The 24,878-nt window shown below is 47.6% G+C and overlaps 1 protein-coding gene across 3 annotated transcripts in view; it reads right to left on the bottom strand.

Moving 5' to 3' along the window:
* Positions 1-24,878, bottom strand: part of Ksr2 (kinase suppressor of ras 2) — a 392,217-nt gene that overhangs the window by 303,512 nt on the left and 63,827 nt on the right. For all 3 annotated transcript variants that reach the window (XM_010604091.1, XM_010604094.1, XM_010604092.1), the window contains exon 2: positions 692-832. In XM_010604091.1, the coding sequence (XP_010602393.1) occupies positions 692-832 (141 nt within the window). The remainder of the gene's footprint in view (positions 1-691; positions 833-24,878) is intronic.

The raw sequence follows: 24,878 nt of genomic DNA, 5'->3' as shown, positions 1-24,878 counted from the left end.
GAAAAAAAAAAAAAAAAAAAAAAAAAAAAAAAAAAAGAGTGCCAGCCAAGTTTTACCACTGCAAAACCTGTCACTGTACTTGAGAAGTTTTCAGAAACAACAAGCAGACATTTACTGAGTGCTGTTGGTTGCCAGGCTACGAGTTGAACATTTGAGAGGCATCATCACATTTTTATCGTGCCAGGCTTAAAAAAGAGAGAGGGCCATGACCAGAGTTTGAGATGGGAAGACCAAACTCTAAGACTGTGCCGTCCAACATGGCGCCCATGGCCCACATCAATTAACATTAAATTCATTAAAAATTCAGTTCCTTGGCCACAACCACTAACCACAATTCAAGGGCTCAGTGGCCACCCATGGCGAGCGGCTACATGTCACACAGCACAGGTATAAACCGTTTCGGTCACAGCAGCAGGCTCCACCGCCCAGTGCTGACCTACGAGGTAAAGTGCTGTAGCTATCCTGACTCGGGGAAGAAGGGGCACAGCTGAAGGAGGTTCTGATTGGCTCCCAAACCGCAGCCTTAACAACTCCGCCTGCCTTCATCCAGTGTATACGCCTCAAGGGCCTACATGGGCCATGCACTGTGCCAGGAACGGCTAAAGATCTGCCGTCCTGGGAGTGGCAGAGAGGTAGCCACCGGATCAGGGTCAGGGTGAAAGTCAAAGGGCACAGGGCCGCCTCTGGTCACCTCCAGGACTTCCTTGCGCACGTCGACGATCCGGAACCAGTGCCGGAGCTGGGGGAAGCCATCCAGCTCCGCGTTGCGCTCCTGCAGGGCCACTTTCTTTTTGCAGGACAGCTGCCGGCTGAAGTACTTCACCAGTTTGCTCTGCAGAGACAAAGGAGGATAAGGAGGCGCTTAGAGCACTGCCACCAGGGGCAGAGGCAGGAACCTCCACACACACTGCCTTCCACCCGGCCCCTCGCCAACTCCATATCGTAAAGACTCCAGTTCAACTACAATGATCCGGTTTCCCCCTGCTACAGGTTGAAGAGGATCCAAGTGTGTCCCTTAAAGAATCATGCACACTGGACCCTTGGTCCCCAGTGTAAGGCTCCTGACCGATGCTGGATCGTTAAGAGGTGGACCTGGTAGAGATGACTAGGTCCTGGGGTACCACCCTCGGGAGAAATTAGTGCTGTTAGTTCTCTAAAGAGTGGGCTGTTAAAAAGCCAGACCACTCCACAAGCTTAGTCTCTCCTGCAAGTCACTGGTTCCCTTTCTACTTTATTTTAGCATGACACAGCTAGCACCATGCTAATGGGACCTTCCAGCCACTAGAATCATGAGCCACATAAACTTCTTTTCTTTTTAAAGCACCCGGCCTCTGGTGTTTTGTTATAGCAACAGAACCCACCAAACACACCATGCTGGTAAAAATGGACTCCAGCATTTTGTGGGGTGGGGAGGGGGCTGCAACACATTGGTACACTTCAGTGGAGGACGTTTTAGCTATATGCACTTAAATTTTCATTACATATCTCCTGGACCCAACAAGTCTGCCTCTAGAAACTTGTTCAGTCGATGCTCATCCTGCGCAAAACAGCTGAGTCCAAGGTACATTTTCTTACAGTTCTGTTTGCGATGCCAAAAGACAGCAAACACCCTGAGCTCCACTGGTAGGAAAGGCACCCAATAAACAGCCACACAAAGGAACTCTAGACAGCTAGAAAACAGAACTGCAAAGCATCCTAAGCACTGACCCAGTGCAGTTCCCAAGACACACTGATAAGTAAAAATAAATCAGGCCCTATCCCCATGGAAAATGCTTCCATCTACGAATCTCTGTAAAAGCAGAGTCTCTCCCCAAGGATGCCTGATCCTCTAGGGAAAGAAAGGGAGGATGGGGAGCAGAGGTAGGGAGTACTTCATTTCAACACTCAGGTGTCACTTACTAATTCACACACAAGTATTCACGAGCTGACAAATTCTTTTAAAATGAGATGGGTGTCGCTGGATGTCTTGGAAGCTCAGGGCTGCTGCTGGGGCCACTTGGAAGCCGAGCCTGCCTGGGAACCCACAGAGAGTGGAAACCAGAGTGGCGAGGGAGGCAGCGCCCTCTCCCTGGGACCACAGACTTCGGCCCGTCAGCAGAGCCCCTGGAGTAGTGAGCACAGAAGCACACAGCCCTGGACTATGCCACAACAAGTCCATTCGCTTTTTTTTCTTTTTTCATCTTAAGCTGGAGCTGGGTTTCTGTCACTAAAGCCTCCTCTCTCAGCAGGAGGTTAAAGGACATCCGGGCCCCCTTCATGAGGGAGTCTCAACACCCAGGGTGTTAGTCTCCTCTGGCTGCTGTAATAAATGTCCACAAACTCAGAGGCTTCAAACAAATTTCTTAGCCAACAGTTCCGAGGATCAAAAGTCCAAAAATCAACCTCACTGGGCTAAAATCAAGGGGTCAGCCTAGCAGTGCTCCCACTGCAGGCCTCGGGGCAAGATCCAAGATCTGCTTCTTTGTTCTCAGTGTCTAGAAATGACTGCGCTCCAGCGAGCTGGGCCCCGTCGGCACCTTGCTCCACCATCACAGCTCCCAGCCCCAATTCTGACCTTCCGCCTCCCTCCATCAGGACCCTCGTGATGACGGCCACGGGATGACCCCATCTCAACAGCCTCGAGCACATCTGCAAAGTTCCTTTGGCCATGTGGTGCCACACAGTCACAGCTTTTGGGGCCATTACTCAGCCTGCCATGGTGGCGCCACTCTCTTGGCAAGTGGTTCGATTCTGCCCGAATCTTTACTGAGTCTCTGCCATCATGGTTTGGATCTTAAACTCCACCCAAATGCCCATGTATGAAAGGCGCAGCCTTCAGTTCGATGACCTTGGGAGGTGCTGGTGCCCTTAAGAGGTGGGGTGCAGTGCAGGTTATAGGTCACTGGGGTGAAGGGAATTATGGGAGGCCAGCCTCTTTCATTTCCTGCCACTGAAGTGAGCAGCTTCCTCCACCACACACGTCCGCCATGATGGGCTGCTTGGCCACCAGCTCAAAGCTACAGGCCCCACCTGCCATGGACTGAAACCTCCAAAACTATGAGCCCAAACAACCCCTTTCTCTTTTTAAGTCCGATTACCCCAGGATTTTGTTACAGTGTTAGAAAACTGATTAACGCATCTGCCACAGAGCAAGAATGTTCTAGAATACTGGCATTCAGGTAAGGAACCAGAAATGGCTCCGAGCTTAGGGTGCTCAGGTGCAAGACTGGGCAAGGTGAACAAACCAGTCCGGGCTGATGAGGTCAGAGCCTATGATCAAAGGTCACACGGGTACACGAGAGACACGGGAACAGAACAGGCTCTTGGACAGAAGCTCGCCCATGGACATATATTTTAGACCCACTTGGTCCTTGTTATGCATTAAAACTAGCTGCCAAAATTAAAGACTATGAAGCCTTCACATACAATCCCAAAGTGAGGCTTCTTTGAGTCCGAGGGCCTGGTCACATAAGCCCCACTGCAGGTTGGAAGGCTGCGCTGTTGCCGCTTGCACTCCGTTCCGTGTACCCCTCACAGTAGCTGTGCCCCAAGGCCAGGCCCAGCCTGCTATCCACTCACCCATTAGCACTGCTGCCTCCTGAGGGCGATGGCAGCAAAGGCAGGAAACTACTTCTTTCGCTAATATTTCTATCAAAAATGAGAAAACAAGCTGGATTCTGAGAGATGTCAGCAGTGCAAGGGCCTCTCTTGATCCTTCCTCATAAAAATGGACAAAAGGATCCCAAAACCAGAAATGCACGAACTACATGTTCACTAAAAGTATCTCCAGGAGCCCCCAAACACAAGAAGGTATGGGATAGTCACTGACAGCTGCAAAACCTACATGGGCATCTGCTCCTGCACGGGAGGAAACGGAAGGAAAACGAGACATCTTATGGCGGGGCGATGAAAAGAACCCCCAAAGAGCCCCCAGGTATTCACTGGAAAATATGACGGGTCAACTCGAGGACAGCAGCGAAACTAGAAGGGGTTTACCCAATGTGATAGCAAAACCCAAGGGCAACGGGACAAGAGAACAGAAGATCTAGATTAAGTGGGTTGGAGGAGAGGAACGGAGGTGGGACACCTCGTAGGACAACCCCCATCCTGTCAGACTCCACCCTCCAAGGAGTGGGATCTAACATACTTCTGAAAACATAGAACTCCTTAAGGTGTATACTTACTATTAAGAGTTATAATAACATAAGAGAGGTGGCTCCTAATTCCCTTCTCCTTCGGTGTGGGCTAGGCTTCGTGACGCACAGAATACGGGAGCAACGACAATGTGCAACTTTGGAGACTAACGCGAAACATGGGGAAAACTTTTTAGCAGCTGCTCATCAGACAGGGGATTATGATCCAGAATATGTGAGACACTAAAAAACATCAGACCCCCCCCTCCCAATTGAAAGACCCAATCCAAAAGTGGGCATCTGAAATGAACAGACATTTCTCAGATGAGGAAGAAGAAACAGCAAATAAACAGGAAAACTGTTCAACGTCACTGGTCCTTCAAGAGATGCAAATTAAGACAACGCTGAGCTTCCATCTCACTCCAGAAAGAACGGCTGCTGTAAGGAATCAGCCAATAACAGATGCTGGAGGGGTTGTGGGGAGAGAGGAAGCCTGCTCCACTGTGGAGGGGGGTACACTGGTGCCACCGCTGTGGAAATCAGTGTGGACATTTCTCAGAAAACAAAAACTAGAGGTTGCATTTGACCCAGCTATTCCCCTTCTTGGTATCTTCCTGAAAGAATTAATTAAGAGCATCACAGGGGCTGGGGATTAAGCTCGGTGGTGCTATGCCTGCCTTGCAAGTGGAAGGTCCTGAGTTTGATCCCCCGTACCAAGAAAAAAAATGACTTAAAAGCATCCTACCCCAGCAATATATGCTCACCCATGTTTATAGCCACACAGTATGTAACAGCTAAAGCTCGGAAACAGCCCAGATGCCCATCCATCAAAGAATGGATAAAGAACATGTGGGGTTTGCTTTTATACAATGGAGTACTACTCAGCCATCAAGAAGGGTGAGCTTCAGACATTTACAGCTACATGGACGGACCTCAAGACCACGGTCTTAAGTGAAATAAATCAGACACATATGTGTAAACGCCACATTGTTTCTCTGGTGTGAGAAACCAAAAGTGGAAATACGGACTGAAATGCGTAATGGATTTGGGGAAATGGGAAGAAAATGTTCAGATGGGAAGGGGCTCAAGGAAGGTGGGAGGGAGAAGGAAGGAAGGAAGGGACAAGAAAAACGTGAAAATACAAGGAAAAATGGAAACAAAGTGTTGTGGGCAGAGGGAGGGGAGGGGGTGAGTGGAGGGAGGGGTGAGAAAAAAGAAGCAGATACGTCGTGCACAGGTACAAATTCCCCACGATGAGTGTCATCATTATGATTCCTCAAAGGTACTCGTAAATGTTTTGCTATGTAAAAAACCATGTTGAGCTTCCTCTTCGTTCATTGCTCTCCGAGGTCTCTCCTCCTGGAAGAAGCCAGCTGCCGCGTTACAAGGATGCTCAGTCGGCTATGAAGAGAGTCCCACGGTGAGGAACCAAAGCTCCCAGCCGACAACCACAGGAGAGAGCCACTGTCAAAGTGGATTCTCCAGCCCCGGTCGGGCCTTCAGCTGCCAGCAGCCCCTGTCAACATCCTGACAGCAACATGTGATAAATCCAGAGTCAGAACCACCCAGATTCGCTGTCTCTAAAATCCTGACCCACGTGAAATGTGAAATAACCAATGGTTTTGTTCTAAGCCGCTATATTTTAGGGCGATTTGTTAACACAGCGATAGATTTAAATATATGCAGGATGGAATCTATTTCAAAGTTACAACGAAAAGAAACAGGGAAATAACATTCATGTGGACAATGCAAGCACACCGGAAAAAAATACAAAGCAGAACAAAACTGTAACCTACTATTTCAAAGCTCTGGAAGAGACATTAATAAAATGATACAAGATCTGGAAAAAATCTTAAGTCAGAGTTAGAAGAGCTCAGAAATGAAGGATCAGCACTCAGAAAAGGGTCAGAAGTAAAATGGACATTTTATTCATTTAAGATAAACAGGTGAGAAGGAAGAACAAATTTTGTAAAGCAGAAGGGAGTAGAATCTATGCAAGGCAGGCAGTGGGGCTAGAATGGCAAGATGGCCCTGCCAGGTTCGGGAACGGAGAAGAGAGGTACAAACTGGCCGGCGCCCTATGGGGACGGGAGATTAACAAGGCACCACAGATTACGCAAATAAATAAATACATGGAGGATTGTTTTTTCTTTTTAAACCACTCTCTGAGAAAAGCAATACAAATTGGGAGGGAAAAGGCTAGCACTGACCCCGTGATGCTGGACTGGAAACAGAGGTACTGGTCACCGGTACACACACATATGCAAACAAATGTGGATATACATGTGGACATGTATGAGCACATGCCTGCATCAGACATACAGTGTAGGCCGGCCACGAAAGGGACTGGAAACAACAACATTATACAAACAGTAGCACAGCTAGAACCCAGATCTTGGCTGCTGCTTCTTTTTCTTCTCCGCTCCCCTACCCAGAAAAAGGCTTTAATTAGAAAGTAAGAGAAAGTGGTACAAGACTTTAGACTGAGGAGCTGACAAAGATCAGGCGGATCTTTAACAAAGTAGAATTAGGAAAGAATCCCAGCTAGCAGCCGGAGGGGGTGCACTCTGAGGGAGAGGATCAGACTGGCCTCAAGGATGCTAAATATAATTTTCCACTCAGTGGTGTCAATGACCTTTAGAGAAGTAGCTCATTTCAGGGCTGGGGCAGGAATAGGATAAAAATTTGGAAAATTGTGTTGAGAAAATAAGAACAGCCAGGCATGGTGGTGCATGCCTGTAATCCCAGCACTTAGGAGGCTGAGGCAGGGGGGTTGCCATGAGTTCAAGGCCAGCCTGGGCGAGCCCTGCCCTGTGATACCAATAGGTCAGACATTATTCATTTGCTCTGAGGTAGGAGGATCACAATTTAGTAACTTAGCAAGACCCGTCTTAAAATTTTTTTTAAATTTTAAGGGGGATGGAGGTGTAGCTTAATGTGAAGGCCCTGGATTCCAACCCCCAATACCACAAGAGCAAGAAAGAACGACAGTAGAACTTTATTAAAAGCATATTTTTCCTAAAACCTAAATTGAGATTCCAAAAGGAAAACATTCCAGGTACATTCATATAACATGTGATTACCACACTTCCACTGCCGCGGGACACAGGCTTATCAAGAATGGATGGTGGTAGCTTTTATTTCATTTATAAGATGAGTAAAATTAATTTTAACTGAAAAGCCATTATTAAATTTTAATTATGTGGTTACATGTCCTTAAAAGTCTTATTTTTAAAAATCTGAAGGTTCACCAAGTACGTCCAAAGTCACGTTTTCCCTATGGAAAAAGGGGCCACCTTGCTTTTGCCTAAATCCTGCGCTCGAGTCTCTAACCCCAGTGGCTTTTCATCTTGGATTTGCTGGTGGAATCCCAGACCCTGCCTCCAGAAACTCCCCCCGAGTTCTGCCCCCGCTTCACACCCTGAGAGGCCTGGGAGTGACGCTGATTCGGGTGAGAGACCCAAAACAGAAGCCCACCAGCCTGCTGTGGCTAACGGAGCACTTACAACGTGACTGGTTCAACTTAGGAACAGACGGTTGCATTTTATTTCCTTTTTCAAATTTTATTTATTATTTTTAAATTAATTTTTATTTTATTAGCACACCTTTGCGGTGCATGAAGACTGCTTTCATCATGGGGAGTTGGTACGTGTACGTAACGCATCTTAATTCTTTATACGTACCCGCCTCTCCCTACTGTCTCTCTCCATCTCTCTGCTCCTTTCCTTATTTCATCTGAATTAATGTAATTGAAATTGAAAAAACCACAGCAGCACAAAATTGTTTCTATTAAATATATATGTATTGTTTGGGGAGCACAATACTAAATTGAGCTAGGTACGATGGTACATGACTGTAGTCCCAGCCCCAGGGAAGGCTGAGGCAGGAGGATCACTTGGGCCTATGAGTTCAAGGAGCCTGAGCAGTACAGTGAGCTCTCATCTCAAAAATAAATAAAAAGCAAAAATTAAAAAAGCAAAAAACAGAGCTGGGGGTGTAGCTCAGTGGTAAAGTGCTTGCTATAATACACAAGAGCCTTGCATCAAGCCCTGGTACCAAAAACAAAAACCCTAAAGTGAGATGTATATGTGTAAAACACATATTGGGCTTCAAAGACTTAGGGATGTCGAATAATGTTAAAATCTGGAGCGGTGGGTGGCACACATCTGTTATTCTAGTATTCTGGGAAACTGAAGCAGGAAGATCACAAGTTCTAGCCCAGCCTAGGCAATTTAATGAGACCCTATCTCAAAATAAAATAGGGCTGGGGATGTAGCTCAGTGGGAAAACTCTGGGTTCAATCCCCTACACCACAAAAAGCAAAAAAAAAAAAGAAAGAAAGAAAGGGAGAAAGAGTGAGAGATGGAAAAAATAAAGATTACCGAGGACCAGTGATCAGTCATCACATTTAAGATGTTTGACGCTGAAATTGGTTGTGGCAGCACACACCTGAGATTCTAGCACTCTGGGAGGCTGAGGCAGGAGGATCAAAAGTCCAAGCCCAGCCGGGACAATTTAGTGACTTACCAAGACCCTGTATAAGAATAAATTAAAAGGGCTGGGGATTTAGCTCAGTGGCTCTGCTGCCTACCTCGCAGGCACAGAGTCCCAAGTTCGATCCCCAGTACCAAAAAAGAAAAAAAAAAAAAAGAGAGAAATAAAAATAAATTAAAAAGGGGGATAGGGAGGGAGGTTAACTCAGTCCCAGTGCTACAAGAAAATCATTCATATTTTGATTCTGATTACATGATTAAGGGATAATATTTGGGACACATAATATTTGGGGAGAATGTGATATTCAAATTATTTCCATCTGGTTCTTTGTTATTGTGGCTACGAGAAAGTTCCAAATTACACACAGGGCCACATTCGCTATACATCTCTAAGGGACAATGTTGCTCGAAGACATAATTAAGGATAGTCACGAAGCTGCGGCTCTGTGTTGACAAGAGCTTGAAAGCCTGGAAATGATCTAACGCTTCACCGCTGGAGAATGATACAGACCCATTACAAGGTCAGCTGTATGGCAGCATAGCATTCAAAATAATGCAGTACATGGATTTATAAAACTTCCCGTGTGAAGATGCCTAGAAGAAAAACATTAGCAGGTATTGTCTCCTAGGGTGAGACTATGGTCCATCTGTTTTTTCCTGTTTGCTTCTCTAAAGCATGGAAAATGCAACGAATGTGTATTACCTGCTGGGAATGGAAAAGATGTAAGACTATTTCCAAAGTCCAGGTTCCGATAGCTTTGGCAATACCCAAGAATGAGGACCAGTTTGAGAAGCCTCCACACATACCAACTCTAGGGATGCTCACATTTCTTACGAAACACGGCATAAGACTAGCAACACTTTCTATCCAGTACTAGGGGCTGAAATCAGAGCCTCTGCACCATGCTACATCCCTGACCCTTTTTGTTTAATTTTAAATTTTCTTTTGAGACAGAGTCTCATTAAATTGTCAAGTGGCCCAAGCTGGGCTAGAACTTCCTGTCAAGATTTTAATACCCAGCAGGGCGTGGTGGCGCATGCCTGTAATCCCAGCACTCGGGAGGCTGAGGCAGGAGGATCGCTGTGAGTTCCCAACCAGCCTGGGCTACACAGTGAGTTCCAGGTCAGTCTCAACTACATAGTGAGACCCTGTCACAAAAGACAAAAAAAAAAAAAAAAAAAAGATTTTAATGCCCAGACATTTTTACTCCAGAGATCTCACTTCCAAAACACATTTTTAAAAAAAGATATACCAACAGAAAACCTAAATATAATTTCCCACAGCACATCTATAGAATGGACTACTGTAAAACTTTTTCAGAATAAGGCAGATTAACACATACTGATCTGGGAACATCTCCAAGATTTTTTATCTCCTGGGGAAAAGAAAACATAAAAAGACACTGTATAATAGGATTGCATTTATATTTTCAAAATTGTATGTGTTGATAATGTTTATAAATACATAGAAAATTATGTATAGTAAATACATATTTGCCATTAGCAGTTTGCTGACAGAATACAGCAACTCCACAGTACGCTATAAACATAGACTATTTTAACTTTTACTATAAGCACATATTGCTTTGTTTTTTCAATATTCAGAATATTTTTAATTAAAGAGTCAGTTTGGATATCCTGTTCACACCCTGCACATCCCCGACCTTTGGTTTATTCAACGAATGCTGAGTGAGTCCCAGCTGCATCCCAGCTAGTATTTAGGCTCTCGAAATTTCAAGAGTTGATCCTCTGACATATTCCACACAATCAGACCCAAACCTGAATACTTGAAAAAGACTGAGATTGAAACCTGTATCTAACATTGATTATGCTTTACATCTCATCTAACACATTTTAAGATGAAAAAAGGTCCTCCTCGGATTGAAACTTTCTTCACCGCGTGCAAAAGCAGCCCATGTCCCTAAAATCAAGGACGCAGACATAGCACTGTGTTTTCCTGGCAGCAGGTCTGCCTAGAAAGTACATTTCCCAGCACTAATTAAGCTGAGGGTTCATTTGTAACTGGAAAAAAAAAAATAGCAGAGCACACCGCAGGGCCAGGGAAACACAGACCAGCTCCAGACCTGTTCTACCATTTTTTCTTGCCAGGGTTTGTGAGCGAGAGGTAACACCAGTCCCTCTGAGTTACTGAGTAGCTGAAACATCCCAAGCAAGGTTCAGCTCTGCTGGGACCTCATTTTCTCTCCTGGAAACGAGAGTGACCATGGTATCTGCTTCCTAGGATTGTGGCGCGGGTGAAGGGGATTATCGAGGCAGGGCAACACCGAGGAATCTCTCAAACACCCCAGCAGAGGTGCTGATTCCTATCACATGAATTCAAATGCATCTTTAATGATTAGCTTGTTGGGGTGAGACCCCACATTTACTAACTACCAGTATCCAGGAAAAGCATTTAAAAAAAAAAACCCAAATAATAAATATTCTTTCAAAGTCAATCGTATCTGAAATGAATAGATACTTTTCAGATGAAGTACAAATGGGAAATAAATATATGAAAGAAGGTTCAGCATCAGTGGTCCTTCAAGAGATGCAGATGAAAACAACCCTGAGATTCCACCTCACTCCAGAAAGAATGGCTGCTATCTAGAAATCAACCAATAACAAGTGCTGGAGAAGCTGCGGGGGGCAGGAACCTTTCTCCGCTGTTGGTGGGGAACTGGTGCAACCACTGCAGAAATCAGCACGGAGTTTCTTCAAAAAACTAAAACTGGTGGTCCCATCTCACTGAGCTGTTCCCTTTCTTGGTCTTGTCCCAAAAGAATTAAAAACACGATACCACAGCAACATACGCACACCCATGTTCATGGCAGCACAGTTTGGGCAGCATAGTTTGTAAGAGCTAAATCTTGGAAACAGTCCAATTGCCTACTAACCAACAAGTCGGTAAAGAAGATGTGGGTTTTTTATACAATGGAGTACTACTCTGCCGTGAAGAAGGGTGAGCTTGAGATAAACGGATGTTCCTGGAGATCATCTGCTTACGCGAAATAAATGAGACGCACTTGTTCGAATATCACACCGTTTCTCTTTAACCAAAAGGGTCATCAAGAACCAAAATGGACGCTAGATACTGTGAAACGGGAAAAAAAATTCAAATGGGAAGAAGAGAAACCGGGGGGGAGGGGGAAGGGGGAAGGCAGGCAGGGAGGGAGGGAAAAGGAAAAAAGAGAGAACAGAAGTGAAAAATGGAAACAGAGCTTTTGAAAACAATGAGGGGAGGAACGGAAGGGAGGGGAGAGGATTGGGGAAAAAGGAATCAAGGTGAATCAGGTACAGGTACAAATCCCCATGATGGGTGTGATCGATATGTTTATCTAAAATGTACCAATGAAATTAATTTTTTTTAAATAAGTCACTGTCATGTCCGCACAGTTGAAAAACTACAGACTGGTTATACTGCACGACAGTGCACTGTTTGTTAGGTTAAAAAAAAATACTGTGCTTTCCTAAGTCATAATTTAAATCCTGAATCCGAGATTAATATGATTCAATTTAAATCTACATAATTGGCAAATATTGCTCGAAAGTAATACCTGCATACCTCATTACGATGGCTGCAAACGGGACTTTTTGCTAAGCGGTTTTCTTCACCCTCGTCTTCTCAATAAACAAGGTTATACTGTTTATTATCCTAAGTCCACATGCGCCTGTGTTGCACTTGGAATACCACAATGGAAATCAAGGATCTGGTCTCTTTAAAAATAAAAATTAACGATAACAACGCCATTTCAATTTCTTAAAGGAAAAGAAAGCATGAAAGAAGCAGTGTCCACTGGGAAACCAGTGACATCGGCCTTGAGCCTTTCGAGGAGCAGTCAGAGCTGTGGGCTGGAGACCAAGGAGGCCAAGGTCAGAAGCTGCACGGCCAGAGAACCTCAAACACACGCCCTCCTGGGTCAGCATCTCCCAGCCGCGGGCCATCGGCGACCACGAGGCGGTATCCAGACGGGGCGGTAAAGGAGCGGGCATCAGCCCCTGCCTGCCGCAAGGAGACGGCTCTGTTTGGTGCCGCTACACCTGTAACAGCCTCCTCACACCTGCCAGTCTCCCTCTGTTTCCGACAGCAGGCCAGACTCTGAGCCCCGAGCAGCTAGCACTGTGAGCCACGATTTAATGATGCTTCGGTTTCCATTGTATCGATTTCCCTGATCATCTTCTGCATATGGCAGGTGGTACTATTTTCCCATTCCAAGGGTGTACAGTTTAACTTCTAAATACATGTATGTCTTAAAAAAAAGGGTCGGTCTAAAGGAAATACACAGATAGACCAAAAAGCATGGCGCCAGTGACATCCAGAGAATGAGTCTGAGAAACAGCCCTACAGCGTTGCGTTCCTTAGACCTGACACGACTCCATTTCTCCTTCTTTGTCTCCCTCGACTCCATGGAATTCCTTGATCACATTACTGTGAATGTCACCTGTCTGTCCCTCTGCTCAACCTTCTCTTACCTGGGTGACCTTCCCGTACCCACCTGGGGCAGACAAGAAAGATGCATTGAGTCCTTTACACCTCCAGTAGCCACAGCCTTTGCACTGCGCCCGGCCTCACCAATGAAGCTGGCCGTGTGACTTGGCTCAGCCAATAGGGAGAGAGGAAGCAAGTTGCTCTGGCTTTCTTCAATTTGCCATCTGCATGAGAAGTGCCTCAGCTAGTCAGCTGAGGGCCAAAACATCACTCAGGGCAGAGTCAAGGGTTCTCAGCTGTCCCAGCCAAGGCCATCCTGGCTCAGCTGACAGCCTCCTGTTGCCTTCCTCACTGGCTATAACAGACAGGCAAGACCAGAAAGGCCACCAATCTGCCATTCACCCTACATGCCTAGCCAGTAAATTTTTACACTATGTGCCACTGAGGTTTGTACTTGTTACACAGCATTACTGGGACTCATAACTACCTGATACACCATTCCATCAATTGATGCAAATCTTATGTTTTCTCCAGAGGCTACCTCAAATGTTACTTCGTCCAGTAAGTCCTTATAAATTCTTCTGTAAGGCCTTATTTATATGTGCTGCATTGAAGAGAGGACCTTCACAATTTTTCCTTCCATGATAATTCATTAATAACGAAGACACTGGGTACCTTAAAGGATAAAGAAAGCCTTTCCAGATTTGGAAGGGCAAATGAAATCAATGTAATACTAAAAAGTAAAGTGCCATTACTAAGGACTTCTATATAACAGGCCCATGCCTGTCATCTCAGCTACGCCGCAGGAGGCTGAAGCGGGAAGACGGCCAGGCTCAAGGACAGCCTGGGCAACCTGGTGAAGTGCTATCCCAAAATAAAAAAGGGCTGGAGATATAGCTCAGTAACCCTAGGCTCCATCTTCAGTACCGGGGTCGGGGGGAGAAGAAAAAGAAAGAAAGAAGCAACCAGGTCCAATTCCAAAGCCTTAGGGTTGCAGAAAGGATAACTTTAATTTACTTTCACTGTTTAACAAGCATGTGCATATTTTTTCTGAAGCCACCTTTCCAGCTGGGTGTGGTGGTGCATGCCTGTAATCCCAGCACTCAGGAGGCTGAGGCAGGAGGATTGCTGCATGTTCGCGACCAGCCTGGGCTACATAGTGAGTTCCAGGTCAGTCTCAACTACATAGTGAGAACTTGTCTCAAAAAAACAACAACAAAAAAAGCAGGGCAGAGGCCGAGGATTTAGCTCAGTGGTGCTGCCACCTACCTGGCAAGGGCAAGGTCCTGAGTTCTGGACGAGTATCCGGGCAAGATCCTGGTACAAAAAAAAAAAAAAGCAGGGCAGAAACCCCGTTCTAGAAGCCAGCCTGCAGCACCTGGCTCTTCTGTGCCTCTGGCACAAACTGAACAGCTCCCAGAGCCGTCTGCATAGCCCCAGGTCAGGAGGCTTCACAGGTGGCCCAGCTGGGACAGAGCTGGAACCCTGGGGTGCAATTCCCCATCTCCACACCAGGGGGCAGCGTGGCACCTTCCACAGCGGATGGAAAATTTTTGCAGGCAGGGCTCGGTCTGAACATCCTCCCCATGCCTTATTACTGTACTCCGTATTAGCCTGATGGCAAATTTAGCAACATAAACAAAAAAAAAATTAAAAAGTCAAGACATGTGACACAGCTAAAAATAATCGTGTCTGAAATCCCTAATGTGAGACAGGAAACTTTGCCCTCAGAATCTAAACCAAGACAAACCCAGAGACCTGCGGGTAAGGAAGTGCACAAACCTGTCACCCCAGGGTGCTCTTTTTGGAAGCAGAGCAGAGACCGTGAAGTTGGAAGGAACGCAGGGCGTGCGGAGGAGATGCTGTGGGAGCCCTCTCCCAAGGCTCTGAAGTACAGTGGCAGGGCAAGGGCCTGTCTCTCATCATCACGCGGACCCTGAGGTTCGGGAGTGACACAGGTGGCCTTCAGGCCCTCACAGATGGAGAGGCAGGCTCCACAGCCTCTGTCCCCTCAGGACTTCCAGCCAGCACCCTGTCATGCCGCCTGCTCTTTAGCCATCCTGAATCCAGAGGGCCTGGCCTTGCACCTGTTTCTCCCAGCGCCCAGAGCCAGCCCCTGCCAGCTGTTGGCACAAATGGCACTTTGCCATCCTTTGGGTTTCTCCTCTTCCCTACCGCTCCGAAATGTCACCATCACACCACCCTGCTTTTTTTTTTTTTCTTCCTTAGCACTTTGCTGTCGCACAAATTATCCTGTTTATTGGTTTCCATGGTTACACCTCCCCGCCACCACCACCACACACCCATCAGACTGTCAGCTCAGGAGCAACATGGGCCTGGCCTGTCTTTTCCCCAGCGATCAGAGCCCTGCCTGGCACACGCACAGCACCCGATACGTTTTGCTCAGTCTTTCAAGAAACTAATATCCTCGGAAGTGGGCACCTGGCCTCTGGATAGAAATCGGAACTCCTTTTCTAGCAGGAACTGTACCAGCAGGACTTGGTCACTGGCTGGGCAGCCAAGACCCTGGGGTTATCAGACCCACACCAGGATACTGAAATTGCTGTGGCCACAGCCAGAGGCCCAGTGCCTTCCCGTGGTTGCCAGGGAGACCATTGTCATAACATCCCTGGCTCGTGGGGCCCGCTGACAGGGGAGAGAACTATTTGACTGAAAAGGTCTCAAGGAAGCAGCCTCTTTGCATCCACAGGCAAATTCCCTGCAGAGGAAGAGCTGGAGCCTGGAAGGCGCGCCCTCCTCCTGCCAGCCCAGTTCTCGGGGAGAACCAGGACACCCCAGCCAAGGCAGGGGAGACTCCTAAGTGCATGGTGGCCTCCGCGGATGCCAGCTGCTCTGTCCAAGCCTCGGCGTGCTCACAGCTTTTCTTTTTCCTCTGCTGTTCCTGCTCATGCCTATGACAAACGACAGCAAGGAGAATTCATATAGCTCACGAGCTCTTACTGGGTGGCAGGCCCAGTACTAACTCCCTCCCAGAATCCGTATAAATACACTAGGGAATGTTTAGACCATCCTGACATGTAACATCGAGTCACAGATGGTGTCACAGATACACCAGGTGATGTATCACATATCATGCACGATGCAATGTGAAATATACCAATAGTTACATGGCATGTATTGTGTATTACAGTTAATATTTTGGTTGTTTAATGTTCATTAATACACACTTGCAGTACATAATTATGACATTCATTCTGGGCAGTTGGTACATATATGTGACATATCTTATTTTTTTTACCTTCTCCTTTTCCTTCCTTCCTGCCCCCAATAATGCTATTATTAAACTGTTACAGTTGTAGCCCGGGTGTGGTGGTGCACTCCTGTAATCCCAGCACTCGGGAGGCTGAGGCAGGAGGATCGCTGTGAGTTCGAGACCAGCCTGGGCTACACAGTGAGTTCCAGGTCAGTCTCAACTACATAATGAGACCCTGTCTCAAAAAAAAAAAAAAAAACTGTTATAGTTGTAATCACAGCTAAGTTTTAGTGAGCATTTACTACTTGCCAGGTACCGTGCAGGCTAAAAATGCTTTGTTGCTATTATTTCACTGTCACAGTGTTACAGGTTGCATCTTAAATGGCCCCGTGAAGCATAAGGCTTGGTTCCTCACTATGGCACAACTAACTGCTAGAGGTGGGGCCCAAGGGCAGGAAACAGAACATCGGGGTGGCTGTCGTAGGCTGTATCATATCGGGCTCACTCTTGGCTTCCCGGCCCCACGTGAGCAGGTTTTGCTCAGCCCCACATTTCTTTGGCCCAAAGCGTTCAAGTCAAACAAGCTTGTCTGAAACCATGAGCTAAAATAAATCCTTCCTCCTCTTCAGTAGGATTTTCTCCGATACTCCGCGGGCCAGAAAACTGACTCCCGCAGAAACGCCCCTTGCGGGATTCAGAGTTCCCATCCTGATGTGAGAAACAGCGGCACCCCGTGCTCAGGGAACTGACAGGGACGCCCAACTGCCCGGGGGACTTGTTAAGAATGAGCCCCTGGGGTGGGGGCTTCTCATGTCTTTGAAACAATGTCTCCAGAGAATTCACCCCAGGTACAAAATTCAGAACCACTGCATTGGGCTTGGCTGTCCGCCCTCTTAGAGGCAGCTCTTCCTCAGCGGGGGCAATTAGGTGATACCGTTGAAGCCAGGAGCCTAGAGGGGCTGCAATTCAGGACAGGGTGGGAAGGTGATGTGTGTGGGGCCTACAGCCCCCAGAAGGAGACGCACAGGCAGGGCCCGGGGTGGGGTAGGAATACCTGGTCCCCTCAGCAACCCTGAACCCCAACTGTCACCACTCCCCATTTTCACGAACCAGGAGTCGCCTCCATGAAAAGGAAATAAATAATAACGTACACGTTTATCCGGGACTGGCTTTAAGAGAGCTAATGATTTACTAAACTAACCTTACAAATACGTGGTCTGATTCAAAATATAAGATGAATGTTTACATTTTAAAAAATATTTTAATGCAGTAAGAGAGACGGCCATTAACGCCCCCTCCAAAGAGTCCCCCTGCTTTGAACACTTAGCCCATGTTCTTGCGCTTTCTGAAGCGGCTCTAGAAGTCCTTTTTCATCGTTATGAGGTATGATCAAAAACATAGTGAATGCTGCTTCTGAGGGCCACGCAGCAGCAAGCCAGGCCCACACGACGGTACCTTACAGTGCGCCCTGTTCACCTTATTCACTGGGCCTCGCACCAGATGGCGCTTCTCCAAAGTCAAATGAGCAGAAAAGGGAAACATTTTTAACCCGTTCAGGCGACCAAGGCCACCATGACACGCACAGCTAAAGACACTGACAAAGGACGTCCAGAGCTGCTTCAGAAAGGGGCAAGCAAGAGGAGATGAGTGTGTTTGGAGCGAGGGAAAGCGTTCTGAGAGTCATTGATGACACTGCGTGTTTTACTGTAACACCTGCGTTTTAAGTACTTAACATAGTTTCCAATCTCGTCTTGAATGTTGAGCCTAAACTGTACCTAAATAGAACACAATTTCAATTTAATCCTTCTAAAATGACCTCCCATGGTCCACTCTACCCACACCCTACCTGTGTCCTTCTGAGTCCTTCACCAGGGCTAAGCTGCATAAGAAAACAGATTCTCCTAGGACGGGGCCACCTCTTGCACCCACATTTTGAACCATAACATTTCCTGGGAAGAGAGAAAGACGGATGGTTCTGTTCAGGGGTGAGGGAGGCGGTGAGCAGCTGCTGTATTGGCGGAAGTGAAGCGGGGAGGAGTCAGGCCCAAGTTTTCCAACCTCACGCCTACGTCCCTGGCTGCAGGGACTGGATGTGAGATTCCAGCAGCGTCCAAAAACATCTAGGGAGGTTCACCCTGCAGCCTGCCACCTTGTCAGCCACTGCCTAAACCACAGGGAAAGGAGTTACGATCCCAGGCAAAGTAAGAGCAGAACAACCCAGGCTAAATCAGATGCACTGACGGCAGCTCTCACTGCGGCAGTGGTTGAACAGCTACGTACTTTGACTAAGACGCCTGAGCCATGGAGGCCTGCATGGGCGATAGAGTAGCTCCTTACCACCACACGTGGCTGTGGACAGTCAAATTTAAATTCCCTAAAGTCACACGGTCAACACAGCCAACTGCACGCAGCTCACAGATGCACAGTGAGTGGGTGCACATCTGGACAGTACCCCACCAAAATCTGGCCATTTTACGTCAGGCAATCAGAATTTGCCCTCCTTCATTATTTATTCATCACAGACTTGTGTGAGATAAACTAATATCCTTCAACTAGCATTTGTTACGGCTTGTATCTAAACATTGCCCCAAAGCCTCATGAAGTCATAGGTGGCTGGATTAGGGTGTCTGAGGCTGGGGTTAAGGGTGCCCCACCCTGGGTGTGGATGGCACCACTGAAAAGGCAAGCAGCCTGGGTGGAAAATATAGGGACAGAAAGAAGCTGCTGCTTTGCTGCCTTCTGCCTGCCCTGCTTCGCCATGAACTGTTTTCTCCTCTGCCAGACCACCCTGCCTTGGAGCCAGCTGACTACAGACCGAAACCTCTAGAGCTGTGGACCAAAATAAACCTTTCCTCCTTTAACTTTGGGCCTCAGAAAAGTAACTAAAATGGCACCTTTGAATTGGAGGACGCTCTAGGATGAATTACAGACATATTTAAGATAATTAAGCCTGTAACATTAGTATCTGAACTACAGAGTCTGTGTATTTGGGATACTTTGGTTTATATTCTTCTAATGTCATGTAGTGTAGTGAGAGTAAGATTTCACCTTACCAACTCTCACTTGAAACATGTAATTGAATAACTAGCACCAACGTGTATTTAAAGTTGAAATTATATTCAATTTAGTACAATGTTAGAAAGTGGCTTTGGGCTCGGTATATTTATAAGTTTAGTTTTTTTAAGTTTCTGTGGAGTATATAAATAGGTGAGAAGGCTTTTCTATCAATACTTAGAGTTTAGTATTTAAAAAGCCTATATATCAAATTTATAAATGCAGTTTAGGGGCCAGAGATGTAGCTCAGTGGTAGAGTACTTGTCTAGCATACACAAGACCCTGGGTTTGATAACTAGCACCACAAAAACAAAAAGGCAAAAAAAAAGAATAAAAATAAACGTAGTTTAAATTGCACAAATTGCTCAACCAATTAAATTTGGAATTAGAAGCAAACACCATAAAAAGTCCCTTATCCTCATATGTGATTGATAAAATTTGCTAGACTTATGTGAATTTAAAATACTGTATATAAGCTCAACTTAAAAGCACAAGAGAAATAAAGATTAATTTATGGCTTTAATATATCAAGTATTTCCAGGTATGGTGGTGCACAATTCTAACTGCAGCATCCTGGGAGGCTGAGGCAGGAGGATTCTAAGTGCAAGTTTACCCAGAGCAATTTAGCAACTCAGCAGGATCCTTTCTCAAAATAAAAAATATAAAAGGGCTGAGGATGTAGCTTAGTGTAAAGGTCCCGGGTTCAATCCTCAGTACTAAAATGAAAAAAAAAAAAGTATGAATTTCTAAAACCAAAAAACAATTACATGGAAGTAAAAAACCAGTTCCTTAGTCACACCAACTATTTTTCATTGCACATGCTATTTCCTCTAAATCTTGGGTCCAGTTTTTTAGCAGATCTCCTAGGAAACAAACACCCCAAGATCCTCTTCCCCATATAAACCATATGACTGAGATTTCAGGACTGTCCCAAGAAGAAAAGAGAGGGGCCTGGCGCAGGAGAGGGACAGTGACCACGAACTCATCTGGATGCCCCCAAGAGCGCGCAGGAGGCTCTGAACAACGCTTCATCGTTCTCCATTTTATTTCACGATGGAATTTTGCCAAAGCCTTCATCTTACTGCCACCCTGACCCTCATTCAGGACCGATCAGCTTTGGACGGGAAGTCAGGGAGTGGTTCCATCTATTTCTTTTCACTCTGCACTTAGTTTCTCAAACAAGCTAAATGTTTCTCACCCAATGATACAGCCAGAAATGCTCAAGTGAAGCAGAAAATGCTCCGGCTAATGTGAACCATACGGCGTCACCGTGCGATTTATACGCCCAGGTGAGAGAGGGCTAAAACCAAAGGGAGGAGCCTGGCCTGCGACTCCCTGCTCTGGTTTTAAGAAGACATGGGGCTCTGACAAGCCACAACCTCTCACAAACTAATTTTCTATCTGTTAAATGAGAGGTTGAAAAACAATTCCATTTCTCTAGGAGCCTGAGGCAGGAGGAACAGAAGCTCAAACTCAGCCTGGGCAGGCAACTTAGAAAGACCCTATCTCAAAATAAAAAATAAGAAAGACTGAGGATGTAGCTCAGTGTGAAAGCCCTAGTTTCAATCAATCAGCATTAAAAAAGAAAAAGAAGAAAGAAAGAAAGAAAGGAAGGAAGGAAGGAAGGAAGGAAGGAAGGAAGGAAGGAAGGAAGGAAGGAAAAGAAAGAGAAAAAGAAAAAGAAAAAATAGTCTCAGCTACTTGGAAGCCGAGGCAGGAGGATTGCAAGTTTGAGGCTAGTCTGGACAGCTCAGTGACTCCCTGTCTCAAAATAAATAGGGTTGGAACACAGCTCCGTGGTGAAGTGTCCCCGGCTCAATCCCCCCAGTACAGGGGGAAAAAGTTCTCACGAGTGCCTTCAAGTTCAAAACCTCCAAGGTTACTGCTGGGGGAATTGTGGCAGGGGACAGGCTCAGACACCTGCTAGAAGTCCTCAAGGAAAGCCAGCCGGTGCCCGCTCGTGCTGCACCTGGACCCTGAGCAACAGGACCAAGGAGAGAAGCGAACGCCAGCCAGCCCGGTGGGCCTAAAGCAAGAGCGTCCAGGCTGGCTGCTCCTAGAAGCAAGCACTGCAACCCACGTGGCCACCATGGGCAAAGCGAGGTCCTGGAGCAAGAGGCGTAGCGGGGGGAGTTGTTTCAGAGCCCAGCTCCCGTCTCACAAATCAGCTGAGGGAAACTTTCTCTGCCAACCCTGTAAGTCAGCACCATTAGATGGAACTTTCTGGAACACAGAGGGTCGGGTTCAGTGTCTGTGAGGTGCACTGTGACAGCCACGTGTGGCGAGAGAGCATTTGAAAAGCGGCTAATGCAAGGGACTGAGGAGCTGCGTTTTATGAGCCGTAATGAAACGCGAGCCACAGTGGCCGCCACACTGGACGGTGCAGTCCTTCAGTCCTTCTCGCTGGTGCTGCTTCCTCCACCGGCCGAGCACCACACCTGCTTCTCCCCTTTGTCGGGTCACCTGAAGGCCCATGGGGTTACTCCAGAAGGTGGTGGCCTTGCTGGGAGGAGGTTGCTTCAGAGGGATACTGTTCTGCTGAGCCCTCCTTCCCTGGCTCTCAAACTCTTTCCATTCCCCACCTCTCCCAAAACTTCCTTTGCACAATGCATGCTACATGCAACCCAAATCCCTCACCCTGGCCTGTGAAGCTCTGTGCCTGCGCTTGCACCCCATCATGAACCTCACAACCCTTTATTCCAAGTCCACATCAAGGTTCTTCCACTCCTCAGTTGAGCCAAGGTCATGACCCCAGGGCCTTGGCACATGCCAGCCCCTCCACCTGGAACCCTCTTCACACACGTCTGCTCACCTTGCAGAGCTCCACTTCTATGTCCATCCACACCTGGACAAATGGGCTCCCTGCCACTGAGTGTCTTCCCATCCCCGTGCCCTTTTTCTTCTTAGCACCTACCGCAGCCTCCAAACATATTTACATGGTATCTACTTGCTTAGCGTCCTCCTTCCCCTTGAAAACCAAAATCACATCATTGCAGGCATTCGTCAATTCTGTCCTCTTATCTCTAGGGCCTAGCACGGTACCTGACACACATTAGGCGTTCAATAAATATTTGTGGCATGATAAGTGCAGCGCGTAAAAGACTGAATTTCACATACTTCTCTCCTCCGCTCCTTCCCTGCACCAGTGGGGTCCTCAGGCCAGGGGCGCTGGCGTCAGCTGGGCCATCAGACCTTCGCAGCAGCGCGGCAGGGTGTTTTCCGCGAGCTGACTTCAGGAGTAGGCTCTGATGTGCGTTCAAGCCGGTGCCTCTGAAATGACCTCCCCACCTTTACGCGGCTCCTCAGTCACGTTCACGCTCGGATTCTCCGGCTCCCTAGACGCTGGCTTCCTCTGCTCTCCTCCCCGTCGCGGGCATCAGCACGCGGTTAAGGCTCCGTGGCTCACACGCACCTCCTTGCACCGGGGCCACTGATATCCGCCTCTTTCCTCCCCCGCGAGACAGTGAGTATCTCGAGAGCAGGAAGTGTGTCTCTGTCTTCTTCGCGACCTCCCAAGAGCGAACTGGGGAAGCAACTAAAGCTACAGGATCAAGGACTGACGAGCAATTGGAGGACGAACAAATGAAAAGCCGACTCCACAGACAGACGCGGCAGCTGCCTGCGGGGTCCCGGGTGCAGATTCTGGGCTGGGACCGTACAGGACTTGCTGTCGTGTTGGTTTGGGTTTGTCGTGGGGTGCGGAGGGGGTCTGGTGACTGGGGGTAGAGACAACAGATTGGCGGCTCTCGCCATCTGCCTCTAACCCAGAGACGCGCCTGCTGACGGCAGAGAAGTGCGAAGCGGACCTTCCAAAGGCAAGGGGGAGAGTCTTTCCATCCGCGCCCTCGCTAGTTCGGCAACTATGCCTCCGCCGCTGCTCTGCACCCTCAGTCTCAGCCCCTACAAAGTGGCAACAACAGCCCCAACGTTTATTCAGGCTCTTCACATACATAGTATCAGAGCCTTCTTAGGAAGGGTGACTGCATGGGCCCATTTTACAGGTTGGAAGAGGAGAGGCCCACGGACTTGCTGCACACAGGTCCAGGCGGGCAGTAGCAGAGGACACCCAGGTCTGCCCGGCTGCCGGTCTGCACGACCACTCGACTCTCCCCGAGATAGAACCATGGGACCAGGTTGTGGTAGATTCAAGTCCAGCCAGGTCCAGTCAGTGACTCTGGTATCCTGGCCCAAATGATCTTTCTCCAGAACTGGAAGAGATGACCGAATGGTTCCGGGCTCCACGCCAGAACAACACTCTTATTCGGGGCGCTTCTGAAGGGTGCTGGGCCGTCCTGCGCACAGGTGCAGAAGGACATGCATTTCTGTGCAGTCCTGGAGGCAGCTACAGGCCTCGGGGTCAAACATCATGACAGCTCTAATGGCCAGACCTCACTGAAAGACTTCCCACCCCAGCCAGGCTCTCAGGGAGCCCTGAGTTTAATGCTGAGGACAGGGGCAAGCACCGCTCCCCAAGAGATGACAAGAGGCACGACAGCAGAGACACAGTCGAGGGCTCAAAAGACACAGATGACTTCCACGAGGGACAGTGTCTGAGCCAGCTGCTTCCTGTTTGCAGATTGCCATCCAGCTACCACCTCTACACACTAGAACACCCACACTGCCTGCCACCTGGCAGAGGGAGGTCACAACTAGACAGAGATGTTGAACTTAATGAACCTTCTGTTTCCTTTTAGCCCCTGAATCCCAGGATTACAGGGATCTGAGACCTAACCACTTGCCTATCCAACCATCCATCCAACCAAATATCCACCCATCCAGCATCAAGCTAATCCAGCCATCTGGACACCCAATGAAACATACATCATCAACCATAATCCGACCATTCAGATAAACATCTCAGTCCTGGCACCTTCCTAGCACCACATAATGAAAACACTGGGTGGGCCGGGCATTTCGCTCAGTGGTTCTGCCGCCCGCCTTGCAAGCGCAAGGACCCGAGTTCGATCCCCGGTACCAAAAAGAAACACTGGGAAGCTGGGATTTCATGAAAGCCAATGACACCCCACCAGGTACATCAGGCAAAGCACAGCTGTTACACCCTTGACGACTACTCATAATACAAAATAGCTAAAGCCAGCTACATAGTAGAATCAGATAAGGTAATATCAGAAAAGTGCTTCTTAGTGCCCAGGCCATAGTTGGTAGTGAATAATCGATTTTCTGCTAGCGCCAACCACTGTGCTAAACCCTGAGACAAGATGGTGAACAAGGCAGCCTTGGTCCCTGCCTTCATGAAACTTCTGTTTGGTAAGTGTGATGTCTGCAACAAATGGGAAACATATAACAAGGAAGGATGGTTTATGACCTGGGCCAGCCAAAGGAAGTCTCCCTGTGGAGAGGCTCACAGAGCTAGACATAGCAGCATGTGCAAATGCCCCGAGGTGAGAAAACACTTGGAGTATTGTGGTCAAAGAAGAGAGAAGGCCAGGCATGGTGATGAATATCTGTAATTCCAGTACTCGGGAGGTGGAGGCCGTAGGATCAATGCGAGTTCAAGCCCAGCCTGGGCTACACAGTGACTTCCAGGCCAGCCTGCAACATTGTGAGACACTGTCTCA

This window comes from Fukomys damarensis, unplaced genomic scaffold (genome assembly GCF_012274545.1).
Source record: "Fukomys damarensis isolate Sample0158 unplaced genomic scaffold, DMR_v1.0_HiC HiC_scaffold_12, whole genome shotgun sequence".
NCBI lineage: Eukaryota > Metazoa > Chordata > Mammalia > Rodentia > Bathyergidae > Fukomys > Fukomys damarensis.
Note: the sequence above shows the minus strand (reverse complement) of the source record. Positions and strands in the feature narration are given on the sequence as shown.